The sequence below is a fragment of the Mya arenaria genome, chromosome 13, assembly GCF_026914265.1.
Source record: "Mya arenaria isolate MELC-2E11 chromosome 13, ASM2691426v1".
NCBI classification, from domain to species: domain Eukaryota; kingdom Metazoa; phylum Mollusca; class Bivalvia; order Myida; family Myidae; genus Mya; species Mya arenaria.
In genome coordinates this window covers 63,533,190-63,547,873 of record NC_069134.1, presented here as the reverse complement: position 1 = coordinate 63,547,873, position 14,684 = coordinate 63,533,190, and the positions used below count along the sequence as shown (strand labels likewise).

The following is a 14,684-nucleotide window of genomic DNA, read 5'->3' as shown; positions in this document are numbered from 1 at the left end:
AATAACGTTCAACAAGAGAAAGAAAAATATATGAGCGTGAACGTTTTCACAAGACGTACTTGACGTTGAAATTTTATAGCTGTAAACGAAGAATTGATGAAACCATCGGTTATTGTAGCTGGAACGCAAAAATATGAGAGACGTCTCAAAATTGACGTCAGTGGCATATTTTGAAAACTCGTAGATTCAAAACTGTTCCGAATATTGAAAATGTAAAAACAGTCCCTAACCGGGCATATGCTCTTCTATTCGTATACCAATTATCAGACAGTAACTCGAAAAAAAATTCATAGTCGCGTTCCACCTTAACATCTGCACTTCAAGTACAAGTTTAAGATCATACTTGTTATATATTGTCGGAAACTCAAAAACGGCGCACATTAGCTATGAATAGCTATTTGCCGACATTCTAAGATATCCGCTTCGCTCTGCCACTAGCTTCACTGGCAGCCAATAGTTTTCTTCCGTATGACCAATAGTGAATAATTTCACTTGGCGTATCTGATATTCACACCGGATATTGGGAGCTAATCCACTTCCTATTTTAAATTTGAAGAATATTTAAAGATTAGTATATTTATAAGCGTTTCTTTGAGGACAGGTAAGAATAGACGATAGATGTCTGGAAATTTGTTTGATATGCACTTCAAAAGTTTGCTTGACAGGGTTGTTTTTTCTCAAGTTACCATGTAATGTTAATGTAAATATTGAAAAGTTGCCGAAAATATAACAGAAATTCACACTTCATCGAACGTCTTTCAGTAATAGTGCTTCATTTGCTTTAGCAGCATGCGAAAGCGTTAGTCAGCTACATTTAACTGCAAACTACTTTATTGATTACAACTTGATCGTCAACATAAGTGATTTTTGGATGACCCGTTATAATTAAAAAATTGGAGTTCGGGCCTGAATTTGGTGACAATCAATTGCATTTCATCATAATTGATCATCAATTCAATTGATGAGTTGTTTTTCTTCTTTTCTTTCATTATTTGTGTTCAGTTAATTTTAACCATTTTCCTCCTATTTCATAATTACATTCGCCTGACTAGGAAGTGTTCAGTTGTGATCGTTAACAATATGGCCAAAAGCAACAACAACACTAAATAACTTAAAATCTTCACATAACATAAGTATAGTGAAGGATTACATGTTGTTGTACAAGAATAAAACTACAATTAAACCAATGTCAAAACCGAATATACTATCAATAATTGGTTACTTGAGTGGAATTCATTATTGACAGTCAAACTGGAACCGATTTCCACCACTAGTCAATATAATGGTATGGTGATGTTAATTGGTGTTTGCAGGAGCATTGAGTGGAAAACCATATAAGAGCAAAATGTAGCAGCAGTTGTTAATAATCAGCTTAGTCCAGTAATGTGCCCATGTTTTATGCAAGGGTAAGCTCAGTTGGAAGAGCTTCTTCTGAGGCCTTACCCATTTGCCATCAGGTTGGTCAAATTTCTAACGATGCATCAAACAAGGTATCAATGCGTTAATGACCGTGCCTGATTTCCTTAGCAAGATTTGACAGTATACAATATTACATATTCCCTGCAAATGCCCACATGAATTGCTGATGATGATTTGTATGTGTTATATACCTTATAATGCCCAGATGTTTGATTGAGCAGCATTGGCTTTTGAAACGAAAAAAGGTTATTGATAGCCAATCTTATCAATTTGCACTTCTACCTAAATCTTGATTTTAAGCCACTTATTTAAAAAAGTGTTGTGATTTCCCTATATAACATAATTAGATGTTTTATTCCGTTGTGTCCTAATGTTATAAATTAAACAAAAGGAAGCTAAACATCAAGACAAAAAAATCAATATTTCGAATTCCTTCTCCTTCCTTAAAATCATAATTTTTCCTCCCTTGCCTCCCCAAAATCTCATATTATAAGTCCACCTCCAGATCCTCCACATGATCCAGCCTCGGAGCAGTTAGATCAAATAATTCTTGAACTTATAGATATGGTTATAAAATTAACAAATAGGACTGCAAGTCAAAATCAAACGGAGCATTTTATGCAAAAACGAAAATACAGTTTTTGTTTTTGACAAGGTTAAACAGAGCAATAAAGTGTCAGCATCGAATCAGAAGTTTCGTTAGTCAAAATGGAAATATACCGGACACGTCTGACGGGCATTGACTGCATTACCCAATGATGACAATAATGCTCTTACATAAAGCCTTATAAAGAAATAAATAAAAAACCTACCTACCCTACCTGTTTTTGAAAAGAAGATACCCTAACCAAACCAATTTTATTTTGGCCTAAACAGTTATGGAAGTGTGCAATTATTTTTCATTAAGAAATTACTTCAAGTCATCTAACTGACTTAGAATACAACCTCATTGGCTGATACATTGACAACGCAAAATCTGACGCAGGGAGTGTCAGGGCTTCCGTTAAAGGAAGTTTGGAAGTATATTACTCCCTAGAAATGGGTTAAAACTTCCAAAATTGAACCTTTGGAAGTACAAATACTTCCATAAGTTTGAAGAAAACTTCCAAAGCTGAATGCTTGGAAGTTCAAAATATCAAAACCTTTTGTCAATATTGCTTTTGTGGTCACAATTTCAATCAGTTTAACTGTTTTAGGTTAAACAAGTTTTTATGATATACCGTAAGTGTGTGAATTTGGCAAGTTAAAGTTGCAAATTATTTGTTTGAAATTGTAGATCATTAATTATTAAGAATTTCATCTTTTGCGGGTGTTTAACCTAGGGGCGCCTACTGCCATTTATCCGATACACACTCCAGGGGTTCCATTAAGAATTTGAAACTGGAAGTATGAACTTCCTGACATTCAATTTTGGAAGTTTTTCACTGAAATGTGGAAGTTTAAGTCTCCAGAATCTTTTTCAACCATTTTTCTTTGGCTTAAAATATAGGTTGAATTCTAATGTGGTTTGCGGCGCAATTTAGGATTATTTCAGATGGGCAAGCCTAAAGAATCATACAAATATCACTGCTTTTCGTAACCATGTTGTGGGTTAACTCCACGGTTAACATCTCGACAATGAAGCTAGGGCAGTCGAGCTGAAATCGTGACAGTGAGAGCAAGACTTTAGCTTTCACATTGTCAGCCTTCATCACAATCAAGAAAAGGAAATTAATATAAACTAAATGAAGAAAACTATTTCCAATTAACATTTCAACCATCAGAGAACTGATCACTCACTTCACCTTTTATAGTCATTTAAAAACAAATAATACCATATTCTGCAATAAATCTTATATTTATATACAAAATATTGTCATTTTGATAATGATTCTAAAATATATGTTAGTTGTAGGAAACAAAAGTAAATGATTTGTAACAAAGCATAAATATCTGTGATGAAACCTAGTAAGATGAACTCTTTTGCAATATGTCTGCTGGGCATATTTTTGAAACTAGTATATCCTGTTTTTGATGTCTTTTTGTTAAAAATTGTAAAATGTCAGATCCAGGAAGTAAAAGTATTATTGCTACCAACAGAAATAGCTTTGATCACAGGAAGAAAGATAATGTCATATTATCTTGTCACTAAAAATAGAATGCATGTATCATGCTTTGAAGATCATGGGGACTTTCAAAAAAATTGACATGTTGCTAAAAATAGATCTGACAATTTCAATAATTAATTACAAAAAGACCAATCATTGACTGCCACGGTTCAACTGTTCTGCTGCGTATCTTTAATCTTGGATAAAAATTGTATTTATAGATGGTGAGGTCAGTCGAGATGAACGAGGTTCATGTTTACGAGGCGAAGTTTCGCTACAACCCTGCGGAACATAATGACGATTCTGACCAGTATATTTTCATGGAAAAAGATGATATTCTGGAAGTTCCAAGTCAAAACCTGCACGGCAAGAGTCCTGACAACTTGGCTGATTGGCTGGAAGGATTTAACGTTACGCGAGATGCGAAAGGTCTGTTTCCCGGTCCATATGTTCGTTATCTTGGTACGAAAGACGCCAGCGGTGACGTCCAAGAGTACAGAGAGGTTCTACCACCAATTCCACCAAAACCCAAATCGACATCAACAGCCCCGTCTGCTCATGAAGCACCTGATTTAAAGGAAGATACAAGTAAGTCTTGCAGTCCACTTTAGAATTCAGTGTTTTATTTCGGATAAATCCCCAATGACAACACAAATACATTTTCCCACAAAAAAGAAAGATAATTCCCAGTTACCTTTTTGATAAATATCATACTAAAATGCCACAGGCACCTAAGTGGCGCTCTCAACTTTATAACCATTGTTAAGAAGTTGGTTGTGGAGCGCCCCGTAGAAAATAGCTTGAGCAACGCCCCACCCCAGATGTATTGAGACCAATGAACATAGTACCCATAACATTAGGCAATCTACATTTTCATGAATTACATTGTAATATTGATTTCTTCGATTTTGCTTTTGTATACAATTAGCGCAACAGTGAACCGTTTTCATCAAATGAAGTCTAAAGACTCGATTTTTTTTAGGCTGAGTAGAATGTGAATTTGAAAAATCTGTTAACAATATTATGATCATCAAAATTGAATAATTTTAATATATTGTTTATTTCTAAAATTTTAAGAAGTATTTAACAAGATGGAGTTGCATCCAGTTAAGAGGTCACAGACTACTAAATAAATCCTTATATATTCTATAAATAATTGACCAATAAGGAGGCGAAATAACACTGATTTCTAGTGCTTCAAGACCCCCAACACCGTTTATGGGGAGACAGTTCCAACATGTGAACTTAACATTAAGCAACTTAAGAAAAAAAGTAAAGTTTTAAATAAAATAAATAAAGTTAGTTGATCGTAACCACTGTGTGTTCGATAAAGCTACCAAATCCAGTATAGGTCTACAAACAATGCGGTGAAAATGTAAACATTTATTTTTAGATCAAGTAGATCCAACATGTTATGCCTGTTTTTGAAGTCATAAATCATTCACCTTCAAAACCTATAAATATGGAAAGTAGCCAATAGTCTGAGATGCAATAACTTTGCTTTTATTCACTGTCATGTGTTTATTTAAAGTAATAAAGCATGTAACAATGAGTAGACACTTCCAAATTGGGTGTAATTTGACTGGCTGTAATTTGCCAAGATGTTATTGTAGTGCAAAGTAAGAAAGACAACCACTGATTACAAGTTCTGTGTTGGGAATTTGTAAGTTGTTTCCCTTGGTTTAAATTATTAAATTTTAAACCCCCACAAGATACTAATGCCTTATCGGTTTTAACTTTATATTTGATGACCAAGACGAGATAATGAAAGGAAACAAACTACTAAATGAGAGCTTAGAGATTGGAGCGTGCTCTATTGAAGGAATGAGTTCTCTTATGTCAATGTCCCATCCTGACCTGATTATGTTAGGTGTAGGGAGAGCAATGTCCTGGTAATTAGTTTTAAGAAGAAAAAAAAACTCAGATCAATGTTGTTTAAAGGCTGTTACAGGATATATATTTTTTTTTACGTCAGATGGTAATTTATTCCCAAAAGGAGTTATATTCCATGTCATCAAGTTAATTATCTGCCATTTCTAAAAACATTTTACAAGAAAAAAACAACTCCTGCTTGGCGTGGTTCTCAATAAGTTTTGGTTGAATAGTCTCAAAAAGTTAAGAAGCCCACATACTTAATTTTCCAAATGTGAAGCGGACCAATCTGTCCCAATCCTCGGAGGTTATGTTTTTGTTTTAATTTAGGGGTGTGTGTGTGTGTTAGGCGGGGGGGGGGGGGGCGGGGGCGGGGGGAGGGGGTTGGGGGGGGGGGTTGGTGGGTGGGGACAAGATGAGAAGGCAGTATACTTCAAATTTGCAAATGCATTTATTTCAGTTAATCAGCAGTCAGCCGTTATTGATTATAATCAGGTGAACCAGTAGATATAAACAGTGGCTGACCCACTTAGTAAGACCACTAAAAAAGATAAAGGTTGTTAATAACTATGTACTGAAATAAAATAAATGGTGAGTTTATATCTTGATACAATAATGCTATTGACATCTTGTAATTGGCGTGACATCCTTAAAACTAAATATTCAAGCCTTTACACAGATTTAAGTTTTTCATCATTTTAATTTTTCCCTTTTTGGTGATGCTAAAATTTTTAATGTATTGTAACACATATTTCAGCTGCCCTTGAATTTAATTTAGTAAAATATTAGTCTGGTTATAAAAATAATGAAAAGACAGCTGTAATTGCTTAAGATCACTTTTTGAAAAGAGATAAGATGTTCTCGTTTGAATTTAAAAACAAAAAGTTTCGATCAATTTATTATAATTATACAACACTCAAGGTCAATCTTATTTAAGTTGTTTGATGTTGAATGTTATAATGGATGGATTGACATTGTGGCTAAGTCAATAGGTTTTTTAAGCTTTGTGAGGAGTTAAGTTTCATTTTAATGTATTTTTTATGGTAAAACACTGACTGCCTCATTGGATTATATGGCATATTACGCTCTAAATCTGTTTCGCAATGGGAGCCGATTGAAATCTGTGACCTGATTTTAACTGATATGTGCTATAATGATCGAAAAACAGCAACTTGTTAATAACACTTCTTTCCGTGATATGCTAAACCTTTTGTTAAAGTATGTTAATACATGTGAATACTATAACTAAAGTTAAGAAAACACTAAAATTGTGAAATAACAAATAGTTACAATACATTACAGTTTTTCTACATTTCACTTTTTGGTAAACCAATGATTATTATTTGTTTTTAAAAAATTTCACCTGTTGTATAAATTATTTTAGAAACAATCTGTAGAATAATATTTTGTAGAACAAATTTTTTATTGTCATTGAAGGAGAAAAAAGTGATGTTTTTATTTCGGAGGGTTTGTGTCTCATTAGCTGAGGCATTCATAATCCTATTTTTACATAAATTTTGAAAATCGGGGCTTGAATTAAGAAAAAATATTTGAGTGCTAAAAATGCCAACTCGCAAAATCTGAAAGTTGTCACGCAAAATTATTTGTTAGGTAAATGTAATGTAGTCGATGACAACAACAATGTTCTTTGTGTAATGACAATTCACCTTAAAACATTCGTAAACATAGAATATGTATTGAGGAAGTCTGATATCCAATCTGCGCAAAATATATATTGCAGACGTTCCCATCACGCTGTCTGTATTGAAGGTTAATTTTAATGTGGAGACTCTTCTCCCATTAAGTAAGTTTTAATGGAGCGTTTAATTAATTTTGCCTTCTATGTCAGATTAGTTTGATCATCAGCCATCAGCTGTCATCGATTTTAAATATCCATGCTGAACAAATCTTTTTTTGCTTGTCATGAAGATTGACTGCGCCTCAGAATTGATATGATTTTAGCCAAGTACTGCTGTGTAAAATCTGAACACACATAACCAGTCTTCAATGTGTGCTAAGGTTTACACGCTTGTGTAAATGTCAACATTTATGTGTGTAGGAGAAAAGGAAGTAGGCAAATCGAAAGTTGCTATTTTTCGACAGTTTTCACGCGCTAAACTTTACAAACTCAACTCACATTTTCCAATTTTCACTCACATTTTGCAAGTGCTGAATTCGACCCTGAATATGTTTCTTTATTAAAATTTACATACACTGTTATGAGTTGGTTTTGTAATCCTATCTTTGGGTTAGAATTTGTTGATGTTGTTAATGAGAATACATCAGGTCTCATCATTTGGTAGACTGATTTATACATATTTTTTTTCTTTTCTATGAAGTTTTAAGAAAATGTAATCAATGAAAGTTTGAGGGCTTGGTGAGATAGAAGCTTTGACGAAATTTCTCTTGATACTAGTTAAATCCTGAGTGTTCCCTACTGGGCAATCGAGGATTACATAATCCAGTCTCATAAGTTTGATTAAATGACTCCTTTAAATGTCATTGGCCTGCATTAAAGAACTGTGACACAGAAATTTGAATAAAACTGATTTTCATTGGTTGGCAAATAATTGCATCCACAAACATGACAGTATGTATTTTTGGACTCTTTTATTTCCTGTAAATGAGATTTCTATTGAAGTGCGGTTATATATATCGCCTATTAACTTTCAATGAACTACATTTCTTTAAATCATATTACCTTCAAAAGGTGAAAGATATTATTCTTGGAATTCTAGAAATTCCTTGAGAAAGAAGTTCCTGTAAGAGCACTACTATCAACATGGTGCCATTAAACTATGAAATGGTGCCAAAACAATATCCATTTTTGACAAAGTTACGAATATTGCAAAAAAAAGTTGTTTTAATGCATATGTTTGTAGTTGGATAAAACTGATGATGTAAAACTGCTGATCAAAGAGCAGATCACAGTTTTTAATACTTAGGGTCAAACCTTGATGTTTTATGGCTAAAAGCATTACTTACGCGGTAAGAAAAATGAAAAATCCGGCAGTTTTTTTTAAGTATTTGCGATCTGTTCTATTGTGTGTTATACTAAATGACTTATTTAAAAACACTGATGCCAATATGAGCTGATCATGAGACTAAAAATGAAAATGTTGTCAAATCGGTCAACCTATGATAGTGCAGCTTTATGTTTGAAGTTTAAATTGTGTGATGTTTAGATGAATGCTAATAAAAAAATAAATATTTGATTGAAACAGATCATTAATTTGAGAATATTCAGTTATTGGACAATAATAGCCAACAGAAGTTTATGATCCATTCCCAAGTCACGATTTGACTGCAGTTTGTACATTTGTATTTATTAAAATAATTCTGTAAAGCTTGTTGTTAAAATTGGATTAATAAATTTAAAGGTTTTGTAACATGTGAGTAGATAAAAGGAGAGGTCATTTCCCTGTATATATCAGGAACAACAAATTTAGATATCACTCGAGTACCCTGGGCCATTTAGGTTTGTCAGCGTTTAGGACCGCACTATAGAAAGATGGCTATTTGTCGTCTCTTGTCAAACAGGGGCATTGACCTTATGCCTTATGTACGCAGGCCATCCATGATATAATTGTGTTGGCGTAATTGATGTCATAGTCGCATTTTGCTTGACATTATGGACGACTTAGTCGAAATGCTTAAAGCAAGGTCTTTAATGCATATATGCTAAATAAAACATTTTAAGGCATTTTCATTTTGCACAAAAGTTCACATACTTCATGCAAATTTCACACATGAACAAAAAGTGTACTAGCTTAAAATTAGAAAATATTAAAACTAGTCTTTGATTGGCTCGATTAATTTAGTCATATAAATACCTATTGCGACGCCATTGACATTTTTGTGCATAGCGGCAAGCTAATATGAGGTGATCAGAATGTTTTATATTTAGTTATAAATTGTATCCCATTAAAGCAACATATGCAAAGGATGTCACGAATTATGGTTTATATTCAAGTGTGTCAGAATTTCCGTCATACAATAATATTTACCATCACTTTGAGATTAGCACATGACAAATTTAACTTCATATTAAAATACAAATGAGTTAATTCTGTCTTCTGCCTAGCATACGATTTGCTCCACTTTTTAAGCAGGGATTGATAAAGATGTTTTTCACCTTAAATGGTAAAAAGTTCAAAACTGGACACCAAGCCAATGACTTCTCATTTCAAAAATGCTATTAATGATATATTTTGTTCAAATTACATTAGTATCTATCTTTATGATCATATGGGCCTTTTAATAGCTATTAAAAATGTTGTCGGCTAAATTGGTGTTAAAATGTGATTTGTCCGCAGATTCGCTGAATTCCGCGGATCTAATGGCCCCAGGGACTCCCCCCCCCCCCCCCCATAAAAAAAACAAAAACCTTTTTTAGCTGATTAAAAAAGATACTAGTGTGCTTTTGGTTGTTAGAGTTGATATTCCAGTTTGCTTCAATTTTAAAGTCAGAAGAACCCTCAAAAGAGCTTCTAAAAAGCCAGTTTTTCTTCTACGGCAGTGTGCTTTTGACCCCAAAAGTGCCCAAAGAACCCATGGCCGAAATGGTTTCAGCCCTCCAGCTGCCAGGTCAATCACATCCCTGGTTTTGAAGTCATGTGAAATAATTGAATAATGAAAATAGATCACATTAGTCATCATTTAATAGAATGACTTTGTGTTAATTATATAATTGTTAAGGGAATTACATATGGTAAAAAAAAGAGTGAAAAATGAAACTCCCGCAAGCACTTGTATGTTTTTACACTCATAATAGCATCATCAATTCTTCTAAAATAATTAAAAATATGACATCTGATGACATTGGCTAGATTTTTTTTATTTTAGATTTTGAATTTACGGTAATTGGAAAATAATGAATGGATTTTATGCATGATAAGAAACTGAAGTCTTGAACAGTGCTCCATCTAGGCCGAAATAGCAGGTGGTGGGGAGGGGGCGGGAGGGAGCACCCTGCTGCCCTTTTCTTGCACCCTGCTGGCTCCCTGTTAATGCCTTTTAACTATTCCTCCTGGTGCCCTTTTTGTTTGACAGAGCCACCTTTGATGATTATGAACTTTATTTGATATTTATTGGACATATTGTCAAGTCAATTTTCAGAAATAAGTATAAAAATAATACATAATTTTGACACTTGCGTGTCACTTAACTGCTAAGGTATTCATAACAAACATTAGTATTAAAAGAAGTAAAAACAACACATATACAATATGAATTGACCATTGGCCCTTGCAAGTGCCCCATTAAGGTTCATGCATTCAATAAAAAGTGCACCCTGCCTTTTTAACCCTTTACTTCATGTAAACCAAAGCCATATCAGGCTGCCAGTGTATGGCTTATCAGTTCATTTCAGTACCCCTACTTCATAGAGATTATTGGTTATTATTGGAATTTTGACCCTCATGTATTACAAACCTATTTTCTTAGTATTTCTTTTGGTTTAATTAATAAGTCATCAATGTAAAGTTCATAGAGAATTAAATTTCCAATCCAGTCATATATATTTCATTTTGTTATCTAAATTATTTTTGCATGATATTTATAAATAAACAGAAAACTATGTCAAATTTGATGAAAATTAATTTTTATTACACTTTTATTTATCAAACATAACACAAAATATTATAAAAACAACATATTTTTATAATTCATTTAATGCAACCTGAATTGAAACAAAGATGGACAGAATTAAAAAATTATTCACAACATAGAAGCACGGTATATTTATATAAATGAAACAGAAGAAAAAAAGAAGTTGATCAACAGCCAGTATGTATAACTTTCGGTTATTAAACACTAACATGAACAAATAAAGTTATTATTCAACTACTAAATGAGGCCTGCATGTTGTTGTTTACTAAATTTATAGCGTTTATTGCATGTCCAGGTATTGTCATAATTGGGTACAGGGATCGAATTTAACTTTTTTTGCCACTAGCAAGTTTTTGCTAGTGCCATTTTTTTCAACTAGCAAAATGGTGGGTTCCACTAGCAGTTATCTAAAGGCTGTTTTACTTCATGTAAGTTGCCAAATAAACAAGTAGTTTTGTTGTAGCATTATGTTCATTGTTTGTCAAGTGCACTGAGATAAGAATAAACTATAAACGTTTACATTTTGTTTTTAATTCTTACATAAATAAGTCATATACCCAGCTTGGCTAACTAAGCTCCTGGTTACTCAAAAGCCTTGAATCATTAGTAGTAAGTGACTACACTCCTCCCCACCTAAGTTTATACTTTCAAAATGTAAAGTGGGGAGGAGTGTAACAGTCATTATTCTAAGCCATTTAATGCGACTGAGTAGCCAAGTGCCTGGTAAGTCAAGTTGGGTAGACGACCAGACTTGCAAGCAGAGTTTCATAGGCTCGAATCCTACACAGAGTAGATGTTTTTCTCTTGAAAATATATATGTACACTGACATTTTTCGATGGTAATGTATGTTGCACACGTGACCAAAGCATGGAGGATCTAGCAAGTAATATGGGCAGGGTGCTAACTGTTGCTTAGTAAATAAAAAATAAAATACTGTGATGCCTACAGTAGATGTTTTATCGCTGGAGAATTCTTTACAAACATCACACTACACTTTGAATTCAACATTGCCATTATTCTCTGTTGTTGCATACAAAAGTTTGGTGTTCAACTCCGTTTCCTATTTTTTGACGGTTCTGACAGATGCCGTAGAATCGGACCGAGAATTTTTGGTTTGCGACAAAGTACCGACAATTCATGACTTTTCGCTAGGTTTGGTTTTATTGGGGGGCTTTTCGGTCAATCCCCGCGTCGCTGTCAGCCTTTTCACCTTTCCAGGCCTTTTCGCGTAACAAAACCTGGTTAATTTCCTTTTCTTATTTGGCAGTTGCGAATCACAAACCAGACGAAAACAATTATCTCCTAGGCGCTTGCTTAAATACCCGATAATAACATTTGAGTATAGCGACAAGTGTCCATACACGGTCACATGATTATCTTCGAGGCGCTTACTTAAATATCCGATAGTAACATTTGTACGCAGCGACAAGCGTCCATAAACCGGGTCACGTGATTATCTATTATGCGGTAAACTTGCGGAAAGAAGTTTTTAAAGCGCAAAGGAGAGTTTGAGCGAATTCGACGATTTTATTCGCGGTCGCTAAAATATTCGTGTGCCAGGATTTTCTACTCGCATTTTTCGATTCTTACTCGCATTTTGCGAGTTAGCGACCGTTAAATTCGATCCCTGTGGGTATGATTTTAAAAATCCTCATTTCTCGTATCCTTGTGTGCGTGACGCCGAGGTCCGAATTCGCCATCCCGACGTCGTACTCAAACTCATTTTAATCGAAGCCAGAATGTTCCGATTCGTCAGACAATCACTGAAATATATATGGCATTATTCAGGAATGTTGTTTTAAACTGAAGTTAACAAGGGCAGAAATTAGTTCTACATTGCATTCTTGTGTATTCGAAAACACGTGTTTCAACAGCTGATCCATGTTAAATTGGGTCATGTCAAAGTTTAAAAATAGGGATAGTCATTATTTTATAACACATTTGTACTACTTTCAATTTGTAGAAGCAGATGCGCATTTTTATGACCGGATTAGCGAAACAGAAGTGACACATATGTCCCTTATAATGATTTATGGCCTTTGTTTATACAAGCCAGATGATTTTTTGTTTATCCAACATGGCCGACATTTTGACACGATTCCGAACCATGACCTGTGACGTCAGGCACGTGATCAATAAAATATAGTTGTATTATTGGTAGTTAATTATAACTTGCAGTATTGTTTAAATTTCCACGAGGAACACGAGACAGGAATGCCCACAAACCTGCGCAGTCAACGTTTTACGCATCTTTGATACCAGTGACCTTAATTCGCGATTTTTCGAAATTCTTTAAATAGTAACATATTTTTTTTTTAGTGCATTGTATTTATCGATGTTTATACTTCATAAATATGAATTTATAGCGAATAAACAAGCATCAGGTATGAAAATAAATGCCCCTACATTACGAATACGTAGGATTACGTATCTATGAAGCTATCGATAAAACGTTAAAATCCGTATCTATGAAGCTATGGATAGATAAGTAAAATTGCGTATCTATGAAGTAAAGGGTTAAAATCCTGTGCTGAGGCACAGGTATATTGTGATGTTTTGTACATTTTAATGTCGCTTGGAAAATTAGGACATTAACCCCACTTTTTATGTCACGAGTTGAATTAAAACTGGGTTTCTGTTAAAAACTGGACACTAGATTTGTATAGGTAGTCACCGACTTTGGTCAGACTTCGCCTCTATATAGAAAATAGGTTATCACGATAGGTTATCAATCGCTGCAAGCTATCTGCGATCTAATTATTTCATGCATGAAATTTTCTACAGTTTTTCTTTAAAGTTCATCTCAATATTGGTAAAGATTAAAATCATTTATTCTTGACGAAGTTATTTCCTTTCCCTAAAGTTCAATGGTCTCCATGTTTGTATCAGAATTTAATTTATGATACATTGAATAAACAAGAATTCGCCTTTTTTCTCATGTGTTAATCTAGAAGATTTGGCAGCGTGCAATATGGGGAATTATTTTTGTTTATTCACTGTAAGCATGTGGAGTTCATTGAACCCGGGGGGGGGGGGGGGGGGGGGGGGGATCAGTCAGATCAATCTTTCTTTCACATGAAAAGTGCAAAGTTATTTGTGTCAAGATCATTGACATTTTATCCATAAAATAAGTGACGAATTATTATGTTGCCTAATCGTTGCCATTGTTGTTGTCAGATGTTTTCACGCGAGAAGGAATGTTTGTTATATAATTTGGTTAAGGAATTTTTAGTTTGTTCTTATTTACAACAATTTTTTTTTGTCACAGCCTTGGCGGCGATTTTGCATTGCACAACTTCTACTTTGGAAATTTCTCAAAAAACATTCAACACTTGCGGATCAAGGGGGGAGTGCACCTGTCTGGCGCCCCCCCCCCCCCCCCCTAAAATCGTCCATGTTTACTTTTTATTTCAATACTGGTTGACTGTACATTTCCAAACAGGGCACAAATCCCGAACACCAGCTAAAACACGCGTTTGTTTACCGTGATCGATTATTCGATGATCTTGAACAATACAGAGGCTTGCCTTGGTCACACTTGCGAAGTTTCATCTTGTTTTGTTAAGTATTTTTCCAAAAAATGCCATTCAATGTTTATACGCTTAAAGATCAAAATGTAGCACATGGGGGAATGACGTCAGAGGGCGCACACGCATCTTTAGGTTTCGCAGTTATGTTGACCTACATTCAAGATA

The 14,684-nt window shown here is 34.3% G+C and overlaps 1 protein-coding gene across 2 annotated transcripts in view; it reads left to right on the top strand.

Moving 5' to 3' along the window:
* The first annotated feature begins 501 nt into the window (after positions 1-501).
* The window catches only part of LOC128213568 (phosphatidylinositol 3-kinase regulatory subunit alpha-like), a 131,993-nt gene continuing 117,810 nt past the window's right edge, over positions 502-14,684 (top strand). For both annotated transcript variants that reach the window (XM_052919427.1, XM_052919426.1), the window contains exons 1-2: positions 502-601; positions 3,728-4,094. In XM_052919427.1, coding sequence (XP_052775387.1) covers positions 3,728-4,094 — 367 coding nt within the window. In that variant the 5' untranslated portion in view covers positions 502-601. The remainder of the gene's footprint in view (positions 602-3,727; positions 4,095-14,684) is intronic.